This window comes from Aotus nancymaae, unplaced genomic scaffold (assembly GCF_030222135.1).
Source record: "Aotus nancymaae isolate 86718 unplaced genomic scaffold, 86718_ANA_hifiasm-v0.15.2.pri h1tg000108l, whole genome shotgun sequence".
Lineage (NCBI taxonomy): Eukaryota > Metazoa > Chordata > Mammalia > Primates > Aotidae > Aotus > Aotus nancymaae.
The window spans coordinates 39,376,683-39,397,772 of record NW_026988523.1 but is presented as its reverse complement, the minus strand read 5'-3'; the positions used below and the strand labels follow the sequence as shown (position 1 = coordinate 39,397,772).

Here is a 21,090-nt window from a genome sequence, read left to right as displayed (position 1 = left end):
GCTTCTAAAAGAAGCACTACACATATAAAGGAACAACCAGTATCAGCCTTTCCAAAAATATATCAAAAAGTAAACAGCATTAACATAATGAAGAACTTACATCAACTGATGGACAAAACAGCCAGCTAGCATCAAATGGCAGTATTAAACTCATATATATTATTAACTGGATAAAAAGCCAAAACCCATCGGTATGCTGTATCCAGACCCATCTCACATGCAATGATACACAAAGACTCAAAACAAAGGGACGGAGGAAGATTTACCAACCAAACGGAGAGCAAAAATAAATAAATAAATAAAAAGCAGGAGTTGCAATTCTCACCTCTGATAAAATAGACTTTAAAGCAACAAAGATCAAAAGAGGCAAAGAAGGACATTACATAATGGTAAAAGGATCAATGCAACAAGAAGAGCTAATGATCCTAAATATACACGCACCCAATACAGGAGCACCCAGATACATAAGACAAGTTCTTAATGACTTATAAAGAGACTTAGCCTCCCACACAATAATAGTGGGAGACTGTAACATCACATTGTCAATATTAGACTGATCGACGAGACAGAAAATTAACAAGGACATCCAGGACTTGAACTCAGACCCGGTACAAGTAAACTTAATAAACATTTATAGAACTCTCCACTTCAAATACACAAAACACACATTCTTATCAGTACCATATCACACCTATTCCAAAAGTGACTCATGATTGGAAGTTAAATCACTCCTCAATAATTGCATAGCATTTCATAGGTTTAAATGGAATATTGGTTGGCTGCTTGTTTGTTATTTTCTTCCCTTATTCCTTCCTGTCTCCATTGTTAAGCACAATTATGAGCATAAAAGACGTTTTCAATTCCCATTTTTAGACTGCATTCTAGCCTGGGCAATAAAGCAATACTCCCATTCTCTCTCCCTCTTTCTCTTCCTTTTTCTTCCTCTTCTTCATTCTTTTTTTTTCTTTCTCTCTTTCTTTCTTCCTTTTTTTTCCCCTCTTCTTTAAAAAAAAAAAGAAAAAAGAATGATCTATGACAAACCCACAGCTAACATCCTACGGAACGGGCAAAAGTTGGAAGCATTCCCCTTAAGAATTGGAACCAGACAAGGATGTCCACTCTCACCACTAGTATTCAATATAGTATTGGAAACCCTAGTCAGAGCAATCAGGCAAGAAAAAGAAATACAAGACATTCAAATAAGAAAAAAGAAAGTCAAATTATCTCTGTTCACTGATAACATCATCCTGTAACTAGAAAGCCCTGAAGATTTCTCCAAAAGGCTCCTAGACCTGATAAAGAACCTCGGTAAAGCTTCAGGATACAAAATCAATGTACAAAAGTCAGTAGCATTTCTATACACCAATCACATACAAGCTGAGAACCAAATCAATAACTCAATCCCATTTACAATAGCCACAAAAAATAAAATACTGAAGAATACATTTGACTATGAGGAGAGCTACAATACATGGACAACAGAAATAGATGAGACAGCAAATGCAAAAACATTCCATTCTCATGGATTGGAAGAGTCAGTATCATTTAAATGACCATACTTCCCAAAACAATCTATGAATTAACAGAATTCCTATTATATTATCATCATTGTTTTACAGAATTAAAAAAAACAATTTTAAAATTCAGACGGAACCAAAAAGAGCCTGGCTAGCCAAAGCAATCCTAAGCAGAAGAACAGAGGCAGGGTACCACATTACCCAACTTCAAACTATACTACAAGTCCATAGTAACCCAAACAAGCATGGTACTGGCACAAAAATGAAGACATAGATCAATAGAACAGAACATGGAACCCAGAAATAAAGCCAAAATCCTACAACAAACTGATCTTAGACAATGCTGACGAAAGTGAACAATGGGCCAAAGATAAATGGTGCTGGGAAAATAGTCTATTCAATAAATGGTGCTGGGAAAATAGTCTAGTCATGTGCAGAAAAATGAATGTGGACCCCTACCCTTCCTCATATACAAAAATTAACTCAAGATGAATTAAAGACTTAAATGTAAGACTTCAAACTATAAAAATCCTAAAAGAAAACATGGGGAAAACTCTTCTGGAAATTGGTCTAGGCAAAGAATTTATGACTAAGATCTCAAACACAAATACAGCAAAAACAAAAATTGACAAATGGGACTTAATTAAACTAAAAAGCTCCTGCACAGCAAAAGAAAAAAAAAAATCAACAGAGCAAATACAACCTACAGAATGGGAGAAAATATTTGCAAACTATGCAATCAACAAAGGACTAATATCCAGAATCTATAAGGCACTTAAGCAAATCAACAAGAAAGAAACAACCCCATTGTGTCAGTCTATTTTGCATTGCTATAAAAGAATGCCTGAGACTGGGCAATTCCCAAAGAAAAGGAGTTTTTCAGCTCATAGTTCTGCAGGTTGTACAAACATGGCACCAGCATCTGGTGAGGCCTGAGGAAGCTTACAATCACAGTGGAAGGTGATGGGGAGCAGGCATGTCACATGGCAAGAGAGGGAGTGAGAGAGATGTCATGTTATTTTACACAACCAGCTCTCTCATGAACTCATTACTGTGCGGAGGACACCAAGCCATTCATGAGTGATCTGCCTCTATGACCCAAACACCTCCCACTAAGCTCCACCTCCATCACTGGGAATCACATTTTAACATGATATTTGGAAGGGAAAAACATCCATTTATATCAACCATTAAGAAGTGAGCAAGGACATGAACAGACACTTCTCAAAAGAAGACAACAAGTTGGCCAAAAAAAAAAAAATATATATGAAAAAGGCTCAGTATCACTAATTATCAGAGAAATATAAATTAAAATCACAATGAAATACCATCTCTCACCAGCTAGAATGGCTATTCTTAAAAAGTGAAAAAATAACAGATGTTAGCAAGGATGTGGAGAAAAGGGGACACTTGTATACTGTTGGTAGAAATGTAAATTTGTTTAACTCCTTTGGAAAACAGTATGGAGATTTCTCAAAGAACTTTTAGTTATTTTAGAATTACCATTTGATCTGGCAATCCCACTACTGGGCATCTACTGAAAGGAAAAATAAATAGTTTTATCAAAAAGAATTTTATCATGGAAGCAGATCACTCATGAATGGCTTGGTGTCCTCCCCACAATAATGAGTTAATGAGAGAGTTGGTTGTGTAAAACAACATGGCATCTCTCTCACTCCCTCTCTTGCCATGTGATATGCCTGCTCCCTATCACCTTCCATATGATTGTACTCATATGTTTATTGCAGCACTATTTACAGTAGCAAAGTCATGGAATCAACTTAGGTGTCCATCAACAGTGGTTGGATAAAGAAAATGTGGCATATGTACACCATGGAATATTACACAGCCATAAAAAAGAATGAAATCATGTCCTCTGAAGCAATATGGATGCAGCTGGAGGCCATTATTCTAAATAAATTAACACAAAAACAAAATCAATTATCACATGTTCTCACTTGCAAGTGGGAGCTAAATAATGGGTACACACAGACATAAAGATGGAAACAGTAGACAGACACTAGGGACTCTGAGAATGGGGAGCAAGGGATGGGGCCAAGGGTTGGAAACTACCTACTTGGTATTATATCCACTATTTGAGTGATGGGTTTAATAGAAGCCCAAACCCCAGCATTGCACAATATACTCATATAACAAATCCACACTTGTACTCCTTGAATCTAAAATTCAAGAAAAAGAAACTTACTTGGCACAAACATTTTATTAGCATAAGGTCAAACTTGAACCCTCAGATTCTTTGGGTGGCAGTATAAATTGTCCAAACATTAATCATTCAAGGAAGAACAGAGCTGGGCAATAGTGGAGCCAAATATCTAAGATCCCAAATAGAGAGCCATGAGTCTGTCTGACAGTGGAAATAAAGTAGGAGGTGGGACTTGCCTCTGGAAGCAGGGCTCAGACACAGGACCAAGTTGAGGACTAGCTAAAACAGGGCTGGGGTGGAAGCAGTTTTTCATAAGACACACCCACCAGTGTGCCATGTCAGTTTACCATTGCCATGGCAACACTCAGAAATTACTGCCCCTTTCCATGGCAATAACCTGACAGCCAGGAAGTTATCACCCTTTTTCTAGAAATTTCTGCATAAACTGCCCCTTAATTGCATATATTTAAAAGTGGGTACAAATGTGAGTGCATAACTGCCTCTGACCTGCTACTCTGGGCACACAGCCTATGGGGTAGCCTTGCTCTGCAAGGGACAGTATATGTGCTGCTGCTGTACGCTGTCACTTCATGAAAGTTGCTGTTTAACTCCACCCTTGAATCCTTTCCTGGGCAAAGCCAAGAGCCAAGAGCTCTCCTGGGCTAAGCCCCAGTTTTGGATCTCACCCGTCCTGCATCAGAAATATCAGGGCCTGTGGAGCCTGAATGTATAACTCAGGATAAGGAGAGCAGAATCATGCTTATGGCAGGCCCCAGATGAGTCTGTTTGTTGACTTGGGCCACTGGCAAGAAATCGCCCGAGAGTTAGACAGCTCAAAGGGTGGAAAGGAGTGGGATAAGGGGAAGAGGAGAAAGAGAGAGTCCCAGGTCAAGACGGGGGCAGTTCCTTAGAAAACGGGAAAGACTAAAGGAACTCAAGAGTCAAAAATCCTTAATGATAAGTAGATTAGGATATGAGGCAAGAGCTTAGAAAGAATGTCATAAAAGGAGGATATAGAACCACCACTATTCTCTTTCCCTGGTCTCTCCTTATCTGGCCTTCTTGCCCCCAGATATGAAGGGATGATAACGGCTTTACTAAATAGCATGTATCCTGGGCCAGTGTGGTAAGAGGCAGTAGAGATTATATCCAAGTGCTGCATCTGCTGTTTGTTTACTGCATGACCTCAAGCAAGTTATTTAACTCTCTAAGCTTCAGTTTCCTCATCTGTGAATTACCTATGGACGATAGGAAAGTTAAACTTGGTGCTGAGCTCGTGGGAAAGTTCGACTGTACTGCTGTAGAATTCTCATATTCTTATAGTCCCATGACATACCACACCCCTGTGGGCAAGCCTAATTAAGGACTCATGTTCTTAAAATAGATTCTAGTATTTTAAGGAGTTCAGTAAACAATATAGGAAGCAATAGTAATTGCTTGTCTTTCTCCAATCCCTCTGTTCCAGAGAAGGGTTTTCTTGTGGAGTGGGAGTCTCCCCCAGGAGAAATAGTAGATGTTCTGAGCTGCAGGGGCAATGTCTCTACAGAAACTTCTGCTGGAGGCTCTGGCTGGAGGAAAATTCAAGAAGGACAGCTGGGTCTCAGAATGCTCTCTGAGCATGCAGGACAATATCCCGGCCAGCTGAGGCCCAGACAAGACCAGAGCTCATTTTAATAGTCTTTATCCAGGGTCTGTCATTAGAACTGGCACCATGAGCCATCCTTCTTAAAGACAATACAACAGAAAAAGAGGTTTCCTCTTCACTGACTTATTCACACCTAGGAAAATTTCTTAAGATAAAACATACTCTTTGTTATTTTAATTCTATTATCTTGCTCAACAAAGCAAAGTGTAGAAACAGTAACACTAAAGAAGGAAGTATCTATCTCTGAGTATGATCTTTACTTCTTTTAATCCATAGAACGCCTTTTAAAATTTGACATTTTAAACAATCTCATGATCTTCAGTTCTTTTTTCAAGGTGAGATAATGAACACAATGTTCTTTAAGAAATTATAAAACTAGGCAACGACATGTGAGTCATTTTAATGTATTATGTAAAATTAAAAAAAATACAAAAGTATGTGCAACCCAGTGACTGTAGTTACAAATGTGCCTCTGGAATGAGTAGCCCACTGAGGCAAGAAAAAAACTTCACTTAAGCTACTGCTTAGTAAGGGGCACTGATTCCGTGGTCTCTATCCCAGGCACCAGCACCTTGACTGTAGCTAGTATTTGAGATTAGCCTATCCGATGTTTACTTATGATGATACCCAGAGGCATTTTTTACTTGACATTTTATAATACAGCAAAAAGATAAATTGAAGTGACCAAACCCACCATACAGAATGAGAACCTTGGAGGTTTTTTATACAATGAAAATAAATAATAGGCCAGGCGTGGTGGCTCACTCCTGTAATCGCAGGACTTTGGGAGGCCAAGGAGGGTAGATCATGAGTCAGGAGATCGAGACCATCCTGGCTAACATGGTGAAATCCCATCTCTACTAAAAATACAAAAAATTAGCTGGACATGGTGATGTGCACCTGTAGTCCCAGCTACTCGGGAGGCTAAGGCAGGAGAATCGACTGAACCCAGGAGGCAGAGGTTGCAGTGAGCAAAGATCGGACCTGTACTCCAGCCTGGGTGAGAGAGCGAGACTCTGTCTCAAAAAATAAAATAACACAAAAATAAATAAACACTAACTGCATTTACTGTACTGTGTGATTTTGGTATTGTCTTCCAATCACTCCACACGTGGGTTTCGTGAAACTGCATCGGGTGTGGCTAAGGGTTCAGTTCACATTTTCATTCTGTTTCACATTTTCTGTTCTGATTCATAGTTTACATATATAACTCTTCCTGTTAAATAGTATACATGGATATTTTCTTTATGAAATGTGATAGTCTGTGCTGAGAAATTTCAATTCTTTTATGACAGGACTTTAAAACACTTATTACGTCAAATCCATCTCTCTGTCTTCAATTGCCAAAAGGTCTGAATGGCCCGTAATGTACTTTTCTCCCTAATTTATGTTGCAAAGTTATTGTCGCTTCCAATAGAGATGCCCAGGAATGACATCCATTTGTGGGGTGCCTGAAGCATTCTGTTCCATGTCTCTGAGGAGTGTGTGGGTCTTGACCACACAGCAGAACTTCCTGTGCATCCCCAGCTGCAGCTTTATGGGATTTGCCATTTAATTAATCATGACCGCCTTCAAGAAACAATAAAAAGTGATAGACACCAAATGCAGAATGGCTTTCACATGCTAGGCACTGCGGCAAACATCTTACTTGCATTTATGCGGTTTACCTCTCCCTACAACCCTATGAGATTGTTCCTCATCTTAACTCCGTTACTGATGAGGAAAGCATGGCTTAGAGAGATTAAATAACTTGCCTAAGGTGGCATGATTTATAAATAACAGAATGGGGACATGGGCCTGGGACTGACCATGGAGCCAGAGTTCTGAACCAGTCTACTGCCTTATAAAGAAAGATCTGGAAAATTGCAAACTTGAAAGCAGTTGTGACAGGGTTAGAAAATGATGGCAGATTTTCCTTTATTTTTTTTTTTAGAGACAGGGTCTCACTATGTCACCCAGGTTGGAGTGTGTGGTTCAAACACAGATCACTGCAATCTTGAACTTCTGGGCTCAAGCAATCCTCTGTACTTAGCATCCTAAGTAGCTGGGACTACAGGCATAGGCCACCATGCTTGACCAATTAAAAAAATTTTCTTTTGTAGAGCTGGGGTCTCATTATGTTGCCCAGGCTGGCCTTAAACTCTTGGCCTCAAGTGATCCTCCTGCCTTGGCCTCCCAAAGTGTTAGGATTACAGGTGTAAGACGCTGTACCTGGATCATATTTAATTTTCTTTCTTTTATAAACTTTTTTTAGTGTTATTTTACATTCGTGATTTTTAAAAGAGGGGATGAATATTAGGGCTCTCCAGAGAAACAGAATCAACAGGATTTATATATATATCTGCATTTACTGTACTGTGTGATTTTAGTATTGTGTATACATATAAAGATTTGTTATAATCCATAAATTATAATAAACATATTAAAGATTTTAAAATATATGTGTATATATATAAAGATTTATTATGAGGAATTGGCTCACGTGATTATGGAGACTGAGAAGTTTCACGACCTGCCATCTGCAAGCTGGAGATCCAGGAAAGCCAGTAGTGTAATTCCAGTTGGAGTCTGAAGGCCTGAGAACCGGGGGACCTGACGGTGTAAATCCCACTACAAGGATCAATGGGCAGGCGGGAAGCAAACCGGACAAACTCGTCCTTCTGCCTTTGTGTTCTAGTCAGGCCCTCAATGAGTTGAATGATGCCCACCACACAGAGGAGGGCAATCTACTTTCCTGAGTCCACAATTCAAATGCTAGTCTCATCCAGAAAACCCTCACAGACACATTCAGAAATAACGTTTTATCTGGGCACTGCATAATGCCCATCTAGTTGACATGTAAAATTAACCATTGGAGGAATATTTAAAAAGACCACAATTCCTAAATATTTTTCTCTTAACTAGCAGTGTTATCTGATAAAGTCATTAAGTGGTTGACAATTAGATTTGTTACACCTTGTAAGTATGAATATATCATTAAAGGATATTTTAAACCAATGGAATGGTTTTCTCATGGTCAGTGCTGGGGCAGGCAGGTATATGGGGAAGAGGCAGGTGGATGGTGAGGCAGGTGGATGGAGAGGCAGATGGATGGAGAGGCAGGTGGATTGGGCTTCCCACCACTGGGCTTCATCTGGAGTTACTCTCCATAATTCACCTCCCTCTCCAGTGGTCCCAGTTAGATTTCTTCACTGAAGGTTTCTACCCTACAGCTAGCCTTTCCAAGCAGCTCAAGTGTCCTAGCTCTACCCTCTTTCCTGGACTCACTTCAGAACAGCTCACCTCATTGGTCTGACAGTGCAGGAATCCCTGCTCTGGACTGCATAAATGGCCCATGAGTATCTCAGATGGTCATTAAATGACTTCATGGAGCACACAGCCTCCATTTCCCCAGCTGTCTCTGTTTCTCAGGGAAGTAACTGGTTATTTAAGGACCAGAACTATTCAGAGATATGGGAATGAATTCCGCTTCTGATAGTAGTTATGCAGAGTTTCCAGGATACTTCGCAAATTATCCTCATATCTACCACTCTGTCTAAGAAGGTTTATGGGAGGCAGTTTTTGGAGCACAGAAAAAATCTGAGGGTGGTGACTCAGTAGTCACTGTCACCAGTTCCTGAACCCTATTCCTTCCTAGAAGGAGTAGAGTGTGGCATGGGCATTTCCCTTTCTTTAACAACTTATGCCAGTAAAAAGCAGGCTAGCAAATTACATGGAGGTAGCATGAGGTCATTTGAAGGGTAGTAGGAAGTACCCCAGTCCTACCAAGAATGCTTCTAAAAATGCTGTGGAGAGAGCCTGTGGAGCAGTGACTCTCTCTCGGTTAGTCACCCTTTAAGGGACATGAATTCAGAGTCAGTTCAGCGCAGGCCGAGGAAGGGAGGGGTCCCCACACATTGTGTCTGGGGTCTGGAAGGATGGAGGAGCATCATTGGAATTGACAGCAGTTTGGAGAGGAAGTCCTCAGATGGCAAAGACCCTCAGATGTCTCTCCACTTTCTGAAGCAGTTCTGAAATCCTGGAGGAGGTGCCGATGTGAGAAAGCTGGTGAGGGCCTTGCAGTGGGCAATCCCAGCACCACACTCAGGATAAAGGGCAGCAGGCACTGCCAGTGGGATCTTCAGCTCCCCTCCCTAGGCCAGGTCACTCAGCCCATCCATCTGTCCAGGAAGCTAATGGCAGGCATGATCACTGAGCATGAAGGAGCTGGGTAGAGCCTGGGCTTGGATCTGGGCTAGAGCCACTTCACAGCCCAGTTTTCTCTCCACTCTCCCCTCAACCCTGGCAGCCACAGCCCTACAACAGGGCTATCTGGTTGACTAGTCTGCTCAGCCTCCATATCAGCCATCTGCCCTGTAAGCTTCCTCATCTCACCCAGCAGGGTGGACCCCAGGGTGTTTTTTCCCAGTGCTTTCCCCAGGTCAGTTTTAGACTCTTCAATCAGGTCTCTTAGGAGAGGTTTCAGAGTTTGGGGGAATTCTGTATTTTCATTTTGGTCTTGCAGGGTTTTTTTTTGTTTGTTTGTTTGTTTTAACTTATCCAGATAAATGTGCTCATCATGAGCTCCATGTGGCCAGGTGATCTGGCCTTAGTGGCCCTTCTCTGTGGGGTCAGCTCATGCTATAGGGGAACTCTGTGCAGAGGCTGTGATGATGATGACCATTGGCTGGGAAGTCAAGATGCTCAGATGCAGTGCAGCCCAGACACTGTCGGGCAGGCGACTTTGGCACCCCTAGCCATAGTGTCGAGAGAGAGTGGCAAGTCTTGGGGACATATTTAACAGTTTAAGAGGTAGGAGATGGCTTCGTTGCATAACCCACATGAGGTTGTTTGGGGAAGGCTATTTTCCACAGAAATATAGTCCTCCTCACTCTCAGCGGGGGGCTCTGCATTGCCAATGGGAAGGAAGTGGTGCTGAGCCACAGACACAGGAGGTTAGGATGGGAAATAGCGCTCCCCAGGATTCTCCTACTGCCCACACTGTGGCCTGTGCCAGAAGGAGTGTTTCATGGATAATGAACCATTGGCCAACACGAGCCTGAAGACTGGCTGGCTAAGGTTCTTGCTTAGTATAATGCAAGTGGTGTGGTGAACGGACAGAGGACAGACTCTGGAGTTGGATAATTCAGGGTTTGAATCCAACTCTTGCATTTTTTTTTTTTTTTTTTGGCTCTGAGCCATTGAGCAAGTTATATAGCAGCACTGTACTTTGCAAAATGGGGATAATTATTCCTGCTTCTTACTGCTACAAAGACTAAAGAAATAACACGTGGAAACCTCAGGCATCCAGGTAGTTCAATTAGCAAGATTTCCTTCCTCCTTACCCTCTTGAGTATTCATGATGATAAATACTCACCAGGAAAAAGGAAAGAGCTCTTGACCAGAGTCAGGATTCCCAGGTTTGGTCCAGACTCTGCCTTACAAATGCCACCAGCTCCTTCGTAGGGCTGTTAGGAGGATCAAATGAGGTCGTGAATGTGAAGGCTTTTGAAAATGGCTTTATAACAACAAGGCACTATCATCTGTGGTCTGTTGACATCTGCTCTTAATAGCTGAAGGAAGCAGCTTGGTATATCAGATGTACTAACTGCAGATCTCTGGTTAGTTATATTGCCTCTCAGGTCCTGTATTAGTTTCCTGTGGCTATTGTAACAAATTACCACAAACCTGTTGACTTAAAACAACAGAAATTCATTCTCCCACCATTCTAGAGGCCCAAGGTCTGAAATTAAGATACTGGCAGGGCCAGGCTCCTTCTGAAAGCTCCAGGGGAGACTCTTCCTGTGCCTCTGCCAGCATCTGGTGGTCTCTGGTGTTCCTTGGATTGTGGCTGCACAGCTCTAGTCTCTGCTCTGTCTTTGCACATGGCCATTATCTTTGTGATTCTGTGTGTCCTTTTTCTATTTCTTATAAAGATGCACTACTCTCATTGGATTTGGGGATCACCCTAATTCACCCAATATAATCTCATCTCAATCCTTACCTTAATTATATGTGAAAGAGCCCTATTCCAAATAAGGCCACATTCTGACGTTCCAGGCGAAGAAGAATTTGGGGGCAGGGAGGACTCTGTAGAATCCACTCTAGAACCTGAGAACCTTCATCTAAACCATTTCCGACCCTCATTCAATGTAAGTTTTTATTGGGTTCTAGATAGCACCAAACAGGAAAACTCTTCAGATAGTGCCTAACATTAGCTCAGTGTACGTGTGCAGAGGGGATCCAGGAGATCAGAGTGGAGATGCCTCATGGTGAGACTGGAGAAGGCCTACTTCCGGAAATGAGAGGAAAGGCAAAGGAAACAGGAGAATAAGTGTCTGTCTTTGAGAGGAACGGTTTGACGTGAACAGACAGAGCAGGCATTCCAGGAGCTGTGTGGCCTGAGGAGACAACACCAGTCTTGAAATCAGACCTGGATCACTGGTCTCCCAATATCCCAACTATCCCAATATCCTCACATCGTTTAGTTATTTCGACTGATATTTTATAAATATGTAGACAGTATGCCATTCACTCCACCATTTGAATCCTCAGTTATTGTAACAGTGGTGTGTTGATAAATGATTAACAACCGGATCTCTGAAAAAGAATGTATGCATATATGTAAATGAGTGTGTTATAGATGTTGCTTATATGAAAATGTATAACACACAATTTATAAAATACAATGTATGTTTTAATAAAATGTACAATGCCTTTTATTGTAAATTCCACATAGTCACAGATTCTCACAGGCTGCTTGCTTTCATATTGGCCTAATTCATATCCACAGCCAAATTATGGTTACAATTGATGAAGGAATGTAGTTCCAACATGAATGTTGGTTAGTGTCTTTTTTCAAGTTAAAGAACTGTGAAACAACAAAACATATGTTGGAACATCACTTGCTCATCAGTGACACTAGTGACTTTTTGCTGAATCAGATGATAGTTTTTGAATATTGGAAAAATATTTCCTCAGTTTTTAATGCTATTCTCTATGTAAGGGCCACAGTCACGGCACACATCTAAGTTTACTCTGCATCAGTATGTTTTCTCTGTTACTTTCTTACACCTGCAATCAACAAAACAATCAAGTTCTGATTTATAGTGCTTGCTGATTTCCATGGTATAAACTCTCACCATGGCCAGTTTCAAGCTCCCAACATTATACCATTGAATGCAGAGTGAGGAAGAGAGGTCCAGAAGCACCCATAATCCAGTATTTTTTTTCCACTGTAGAGATATAAAAGATGTCGATTACCTCAAGAACATAGATATCAGTAATGTCATAAAATAATTAGGAAGCAATGAGCTTTGAGATATTCTCTATTTTTAATATAATTTATTTAATTATAAAGTTTTTTTAAAGGCAAGGTTTTGCTCTGTTGCCCAGGCTGGAATGCAGTGGCTATTCACAGGTGTATTAGTCCATTCTCACACTGCTATAAAAATAGTACCCAAGACTGGATAATTTATAGAGGAAAATGTTTAATTGACTCACAGTTTCCCACTGCCAAGGAGGCCTCAGGAAGCTTACAATCATGGTGGAAGGCAATCTTCTTCACATCACAGTAGGAGAGAGAATTGCAGGCAAGAGCAGAAAATACTGCCTTATAAAACCATCAGATCTTGTGAGAACTCACTCACTATCATAAGAACGGTATGGAGGGGAAGTCGCCCCCAAGATCCAATCACCTGCCACTTGGTCCCTTTCTTGCCACTTGGAGATTATGGGGATTACAGTTTGAGATAAGATTTGGGTGGAGACACAAGGCCAAGCCACATCAATATGCAGGATCATGATAGTCTGTTCACACACTGCTATAAAGATACAACAGCCTCAAACTCTTGGGCTCAGGGGTTCCTCATGCTTCAGCTTCCCAAGTAGATGTGACTACAGGCATGTACCACCATGCCTAGCTTAATTGTAAGTTTATATAATTTAATTTTTTATGTGTAATAATGGTCATGTCCATCAAGCACCTCACAAGATTCCTGAAAATCTATTTTTCATTTTTATTAAAACTTTTTTGTAGACATGATGTCTTGCGTATTTCCCAGCCTATTTTCAAACTCCTGGCCTCAAAGTTGCCTCCCACCTAGGCCTCCAAAAGTGATGGGGTTACAGGCGTGCCACTGTGCCCATCCAGATTCTTGAAAGTTTAACAATTTTATGAGTTTGTACATGCTGGCTTGAGCACACACCACCACTGGGAAGAGTTGTGAGGAGGACAGTTGAGTTCTGGGGAAAGGAAGGAAGAAAACAGTGAGGATAAAGAGCAAGTTCACATATCTCACCCACTTTCATTACCTGAATCCATGGGGAGGCCCATCAGAGAGTGCCTGTAACCTGTTACAATGGACTCTAAAAACTTCCCTACCCCTTCAATTCTCCCCGTGAGCACTGGTTACACTTCCAGTGTCCCATTCGTATAGCTTAACTCATGCAAGAGGACAGGCTCTTCCTTCTGCCAGTACTAGTTCCTTCTCCTCATGAAAAGTTAGACACAAACTCCAAAATAACGGCAACTCCCAGAACACAACACAGCCCCAGTTAAATTAAAATGGCTTTTATCTAAAAGACAGGCAATAACAAATGTCGACAAGGATGTGGAGTAAAGGGAACCCCCGAACACTGTTGGTGGGAATATAAGTTAGTATAACCACTGTGGAGAATGGTTTGGAGGTGCCTCAAAAAACTAAAAATAGAGCTACCATATGACTCACAATCTCACTGCTAGGTATATACTGAAAAGAGAAGAAATCAGTACAGAGAAGAGATGTCTGCACTCCCATGTTTATTACAGTGCTATTCACAATAGCCAGGATTGGAAGCAACCTAAGTGTCTATCACAGGTGAATGGATAAAGAAAATGTGGTCCATATACACAATGGAGTATCATTCAGCTACAAAAGAATGAGATCCTGTCATCTGCAACAACGTGGATGGAACTGAAGATCATTATGGTGAGTGAAATGAGCCAGGCACAGACACACAAACTTTACATGTTCTCACTTGGCTACAAATTAAAACGATTGAACTCACGGGCATAGAGAGTAGAGGGATGGTTACCAGAGGCTGAAGGGTAGTGGGGGTTGGGAAAGAAGTGGGGATGGTTATTGGGTACAAAAACTAGAAAGAATACATTAGAACTGGTATTTGATAATGCAACAGTGTGACTATAGTCAATAATAATTTAATTGCACATTTAAAAATAACTAAAAATATAATTGCATTGTTTGTAACGCAAAGGATAAATGTTTGAGGTGATGGATACCCCGTTTACCCTGTGTGATTATTACACATTGCACGCCTCTATCAACATGTCTTATATACCCCGTACATATGTATACCTACTATGTACCCACAAAAGTTAAAAATTAGGAAAACAACAACAACAACAAGGAGACTGAACTGGAGGGATGGAGCTCTGGGAGAAGATTTGTCCTACATCGCTGCCCTGGGAGGGAATCCACACACATGGAAGAAGACGAACCAGGAGCATGGGCCACTAAATTATGCCACATTGCACTCACCGGGGTCACAGGGTTTCTTCCAAGTGACCTGCACTTGCCCATCCCATCTCTCTGTGACAGTGACACCAGCACCAGACTGCACGTTGAGGTGTTATCTGAAATTACAAAATAAAACAGAAGTAAGAGGTCTATGAGCTCATCACAATGCAGTCATCTAAGTTCAGCTGTGAACTGCCAAATTTGAGGAGTGGTCCAACGAGACATCTTTTCTTTGCAATCCAAGAAGACTTACAGGAGAGAAATGCTCAGAGAATCTGTGACATCTGGTTCCTGGAGACAGCTAAGGAAAGAAGGAGGGGAAGGAGGGGTTCCTCTTTCTGCCCAAAGCCAGGGTTTGACTACACAGCTCCTTTCCTGGCTCCCATAGGCTAAGTGCTGGGCTTCTTGAGAAGCATGCTTCTTGAGAACAAAAAAAGTGATTTAAAGCCTCATGGGAGATGAGCAATCCTCAAGACACACAGAAAAAGTCCCAGTGATACAGGAAGCGGTTCAGGAACCTGCTGGTTCCTGATACATAAATTAGACAGCAGAGGCGCACTGCATGACGCAAAGCTCGCTTCTGCCTGGCGTCTGTCAGCAGCTGTCAGGCTCTGGCCAGGACCCCTTTTTTCTCCTCACTGGCTGATGGATCCCAAGGGACTCTTCTCCTTGACCTTCGTGCTATTTATCTCCCTGGCTTTTGAGCCAAGCTACGGAACAGGTGAGTGTTCATCTACTTGAGGTTTTGAGTCCCGTGTTAGCTGCCAGGAATCAGCGTATCTTTGTGGATGGAGAGAAGGTGCAGAGTTGGGGATTGTGCTTGCTCACCTCTACCTTAGGGACTGGCTCTTAGTTTCAACTGCCTCTTTCAAAGAGGAAGGAACATTATAAGTTCCTGGGCCCTTGGGTTTCCAACCCTCAGCCTCACCAGATTCCAAAGAAATGAGGAGCTCTATGCCAAAGGTTCCAGTCACTTTTCTGAGCACTGTCAGGGTGACAGGCTCTGGTAGAAGTCCTGGTTGAGTGGTTGGTTTTGCATGGGCATTCTTCTGGCAAAGACCCAGCCTAGAGAGACTGAGCTGGATGCACTGAGCTCTGGGAGATGATTCGCCCTACATCCCTGACCTAGGAGGAAATCTGTGCACATGCAGGCCAACAAAGCAGTAGCATGGGTCAACAGAAAGCTTTGGCTAGAGTGGGAAGATACAGTAGAAGTGAAAACTCCAAGTCTTTGGCTGAGAACAGGCAGTGGCCACAGTGTGGTCATACTCGTGACTACTTTCTTGGAAGAGAAGGTCCAAGACAGCAAGTGGGGAGAAGTTGGGATTTCTGGAGCCTAGGGCTGGTTACGGTATGTGGGAAATGCAAATTGGGAACCCTCAGAGAGTAGTTCCAGCCAGAAGGCCAGGCGAGAGCTATTTTTGAATCTGGGCTCTGCTCCTGTCTTTCTGGCTGTCTTCTTCCCAAGGCAGACTATTGCTTTCTGTTTAGAAGTATCAGGGATATGACAAACAGTATTTGAGAAGGAAAAAGCCAAGCAAGAAGTGGACTTTGGGCTGCCTGTGTGAGTCGGGTGAGAATCTCCTTCTGTTTGTTTTTTTAGACTGTGGGAGGTAGCCTGGAGTAGAAGAGATGGCATTACGGACAGGGGGAAAATCCTGAGGTCTAGGGTGTTTTAAGCTTGGGATTTTCATGACCACAAATCCAATATAGACTTTTCCAGGAAAAGCCCTGAGATACGCCAGGGATGTGAATTTTACCAGACAGCCAAATGAGCAGGACTTGCTCAGCCCACTGTCTTCTGGAATCTGCAGACCTATGACTCGTACCTTCCAAGGTCTAGGAGAGGAAGAACTGGGCTCAGGGCTCAGAAACCAAATCCAGCCACTTTAAGTGGTCACAGGGAAAGCCAAGTCTCCCTTGTCGCACCCAATTTGTGACTGCACCATTTTCGGGCACTCCTTGGTGACTGTAAGGAGTGATGGTGCTGAACTGTGAGCTGGACTTTTCCATCTCTGTGCTTGCTAGCCTCTTGGACCACCTTGCCCATAGCATCTTAGTCACTGCTGACCGATAGCTACTCCTATTGAAGCTTTGGAGGTCACCGAGAAGCAGCCTAGCCCCACAAGGCAAGTCTATCCAATCAGAGGTGGCACGTTTTCTTCTCTGAAATAGTCACACTTTTTTTTTCAGTGTTTTTATTTTTAAATGCCTACCCTTTTGTGAAACCCCAATAAAACCCAGACAGAAATGCTTTGCAAGTGGGGCAGGTTAGTCATGACAGATTTGCCCAAGCAAGAAGCTTGATTCTTGTAAAACTGGCACCCACTTCCATCCTCATTTCCACTCAGCTCGACTTCTAATTCCCAGTCAGAATTGTAAAAATCAAAAGTCCACATGTTCATTTCCTAAGTTAAGTGAATTTTTCATTTTCCCCAATGAGATTTTTTTCAATAGACTTTATTTTTTAGAGCAGTTTTAGGTTCACAGAAAAATTGGGCAGAAAGAACAGAGATTTCCCATATACCCTCTGCCCCATGCATGCATAGCCCCCCTTTTATTAATATCCCCCATCAGGGTGGTATGTTTGTTATAACTGATGATCTTACCTCAATGAGTTTTTTTATTCCTCCATGCAGGTCTTCTGCACCTCCTTCACACACTCTGGGGGGAAGGTGAGGGACAAGTGCATGGGTTCTAGACTTGGCCTAACCTGTGTGTTTAGTGGCCCATTCTATCCCCAGATGTCAATCTAGGCACTTTTATTTCTCAAAAACGTTAATATTGTGATGTGATGCTGTCACCTTCACTGTCTCCAGCACTGGACTGGAAATCAGAGTATCAGGGCTAATTGGTTTTATCCATAGATAGATTTTGAATGATCCCATTCAGCAACTATTAAGGGCACATGATGTGCAAGAGTGCAAGGTGTGAGGAAAACAAAATGAGCAACAGCCACTGCCCAGCATCTGACACTGTGTCTGTACCGAGAGCCTGTCCACAGATGTTTGTTGCGGGAATAGTATTAGTATATACTGCATACTTGCTCTATACCAGGCACTGTTCTAAATGCTTTCTGTGTGTCAGTCATTTCATTTTCACACCAACCCTATATGATATGTGTATATTATTGATACCATGACAACTTTATAAATGAGGAAAGGTGCACAGAGTAGTTTAGCAATTTCTCTGTGCTCACATAGTTGTCTGACTCCAGAGGCTTCAATGAGTGAAACTGGACAAGCCTATGTTTGGGAAGCAGGGGTAGGGGGAATGCTAAAATTTGTATCCAGGTCCCATGGTAAAGATTAGCATGTGCGATCTATAATTGAAGCATATGAGTTGAATGGAATTGAATTGAAATAAATTGAAGTATAGAAAATTTCAAAAGGTGAGAGACTGATAAAAATCAAAGAAGCATGTAGAGGGCATATAAGAAGTATTTGACCTGGAATTTGGAAAATGAATACTTTTTCTCATCACGCCAATGTTCACTTAAATTTTGTTAACTAGCTTGTTTATTGATTATCACATCCATAAAACATGTCATGTCTATGAAACGTCAACAGTACAAACGAGTATTTAGTGCAGACTAATCTCCCTTCCATACCTCATACTGGAGGCGACCACTGTGGCCAGTTTCTTGTGTGTCTTTCCAAATGTATAGGTCTTTGTGTTTGACAGATCGGTAGGGTGACTATCGTTAACAATCATCTATTGTACACACCAAAATAGCTGAAAGAGAATAATTCACATGTTCTTAGCATAAAGAAAAGAGAAATACTCAAGGTGATACATATCCCAATTACCCTGATTTGATCTTTACACATCATATGGGTGTATCACAGCACATGTACCCTGAAAATACATACATCTATTATGTATCAATTTTTTAACATGGCAGAGAAGAAATCAAGACTTAAAGATAAAGAGGGTGGGGAAATAAAACTAATCTGAACCTTTCAGTATCCTGGTGAAGAATACTAGCTTCCTGATGCTTTTTTCGTACCGTGATAATTAAAGCTGCAGTCATTTGTATAGGTAATTGCTCTGATCCAAACGAATAATAAACCTTTTCCCAAGAGGACCAAATGGTTACAACCTGAACAAGGTCCCTAGGTTAAGTGCCTAAGGTGTCACTATCTTCCTAAGCAGGACAGCATAAATTTGTGCCATCATTATGCAACATGCAAGAAGGAATGCGCCCCAGAACCTGGAGACGAGTCCCAGGACTTGCCGTAAAAGCCAAACCATGCAAGGGACTGTCTGGCTCCTGGGGACATTTCTTTACCCATCGGAGTGTTGGAGTAAGGAGCAGACTTTTAGGAAGGGGAGTGGGGATAGCTGCGTCCTTCCCCTTTATAGGTAGGGAAAATAATTTGTGCTTGTTTCTTACCTATGGAGTCTCTGGTTACTCACATAGAACAACTGACCTTGCTTTTTATCACATCATCCTAGGGGGAAGGGAGGCCAAAGCATTTACTATCTACTGTGAGTCATTTAATAAGAAAATTGACTCTAATCCAGAATATCTCATGTGCAGATTGCGAAGGAGTATTCCATAAAAATCCAACCTATCCAACCTATTTATTTGGGGCTAAGTTTTTAATACTCATTTTTATTGATTTTATCCCAAATCTGCACATGCAGAGGTAAAGTGTTTCAAGTGTTCAGGGGGAATGGCAAGTGGTCTGTTGTACCTGAAACCTAGGGTTCATGTTTAAGGCACTTCCATGTCCTCAGCTGGCAAGTGGGGAAAAGGGTCCCCACCACTTTGCTCCATAACATACCTCTTAGAGATGTTCTAAAGGCAAATCAGAGTTCATTCTGATTTTGGAAGGGGAAGAACTTGGACTCTGTGTTGTCATTTGCTCATTTATTCATTCATCTCATTCTGTTTTATTAATTCACTTGGGCAACAAGAATTTACTGAGCTCCTACTATGTCCCAGATGGGTGTTAGGGATACTGTGGTGAATAAAACAGACACAGTCCCTACTGTTGGAAGCTTATAAGATTAAGGGATTAGAGGCATTGAACCAGAGTTGAACACGTGATGAGTGATATGAAGGAGTGCATTTGTTGTCCGTTGGAAGCCTGTGGCAGGAAAACCCAACCTAAGCCAGGAGTCAGGAAAGTTTTCCCTATGAAAGAGATGTCAAAATGGAGACCAGCAGGATGGAAGTTGTTAGCTAGGCAAGTAAAGGGTGGTAATAGAGTCTAAGTCTAGGGAAGGTACATGCTAATAGTCTAAGACAGACCCAGCAGTGTCAAAAAATAAAAATAGGACTTTGACTGATGGGGATACAGTTTAAAAAGCAAACCCAGACAAGTTGTCTTTTCTTTCTGAGCCTAAATTTACCAAAAGAACTGTGGGGCCCATGAGTTCTGTTCCTTCTATACCTGAAAGAATGCTGTAGCAAGGTGCTAAAAGCACATATGAAAGTATCAGGGCTAGGCAAAAAATATAATACAATAAAATAAAAACGGTTGCCATTAGGTAGAAGCCCATCTTGTGAAAGGGTTGGCTAAATCCTACTATTAATAATTTTTGGTCAAATTCCATAGGCCCATGTGAATCACTCACTTTTCGAAGTAGAATTACCCATGAAGGAAAGTGAGTTGGTGTTAACAGCTACAAATGTTTCCTCCCAGACTCTCTTAGTAAACAAGGGCTGACTGAATCACAGACACACTGGAAAACACTCATCAGGCAGCAGGATGTTTCAGGAGCAGGGACGCCACTTGAGGGGTTTTATGAACCACTTTAAAGCCCCCACTTATTTTTCCACGTATGCTTAGGTGAGGGTGATCTCAAGTACCCCCTCCAGACCCCGACACTCACACACTCAGGCGTTGCGTCATCATTCTTGATGTGGGTTGTGGGGTGTAAGGGTCTCTGCCTGATGAATTTTTGGTTTCACTCCTCATGCCTGAGTATGCATAAACCACTCAGCCTCTCTCATCTGCCCCTCCCTTTTTCTCTTTCTCCTTCTATTTTCTTTCTTTTATTTTTTCTTTGATTTTTTTGGTTATTCCCTACCTCTCTTATATCCCTCTTTCTCCTCCCCCGATCAACTCCAAGTTCTGAAAGCAACCAGGGTGCAAAGAGTCTGCAGGGTTAGGTGGGAAAGGGTGCATGGGACCCATTGTGGGGAGTGGTGGTGATGGGTTATGGTCTGAAAGTAGGAATTTTTCTTCTTTTTTTTCTCCCTATCAAAGTTGGCCTTAAAAATCAACACTATACTAGCAATTCTTAATCTTGTTT

General features: G+C 41.8%; 1 protein-coding gene across 1 annotated transcript in view; it reads left to right on the top strand.

The window, feature by feature from the left end:
* Positions 1-15,352: 15,352 nt before the first annotated feature.
* The window catches only part of SLAMF1 (signaling lymphocytic activation molecule family member 1), a 42,047-nt gene continuing 36,309 nt past the window's right edge, over positions 15,353-21,090 (top strand). Inside the window, exon 1 of the mRNA XM_012449658.3 lies at positions 15,353-15,544. Coding sequence (XP_012305081.2) covers positions 15,469-15,544 — 76 coding nt within the window. The 5' untranslated portion in view covers positions 15,353-15,468. The remainder of the gene's footprint in view (positions 15,545-21,090) is intronic.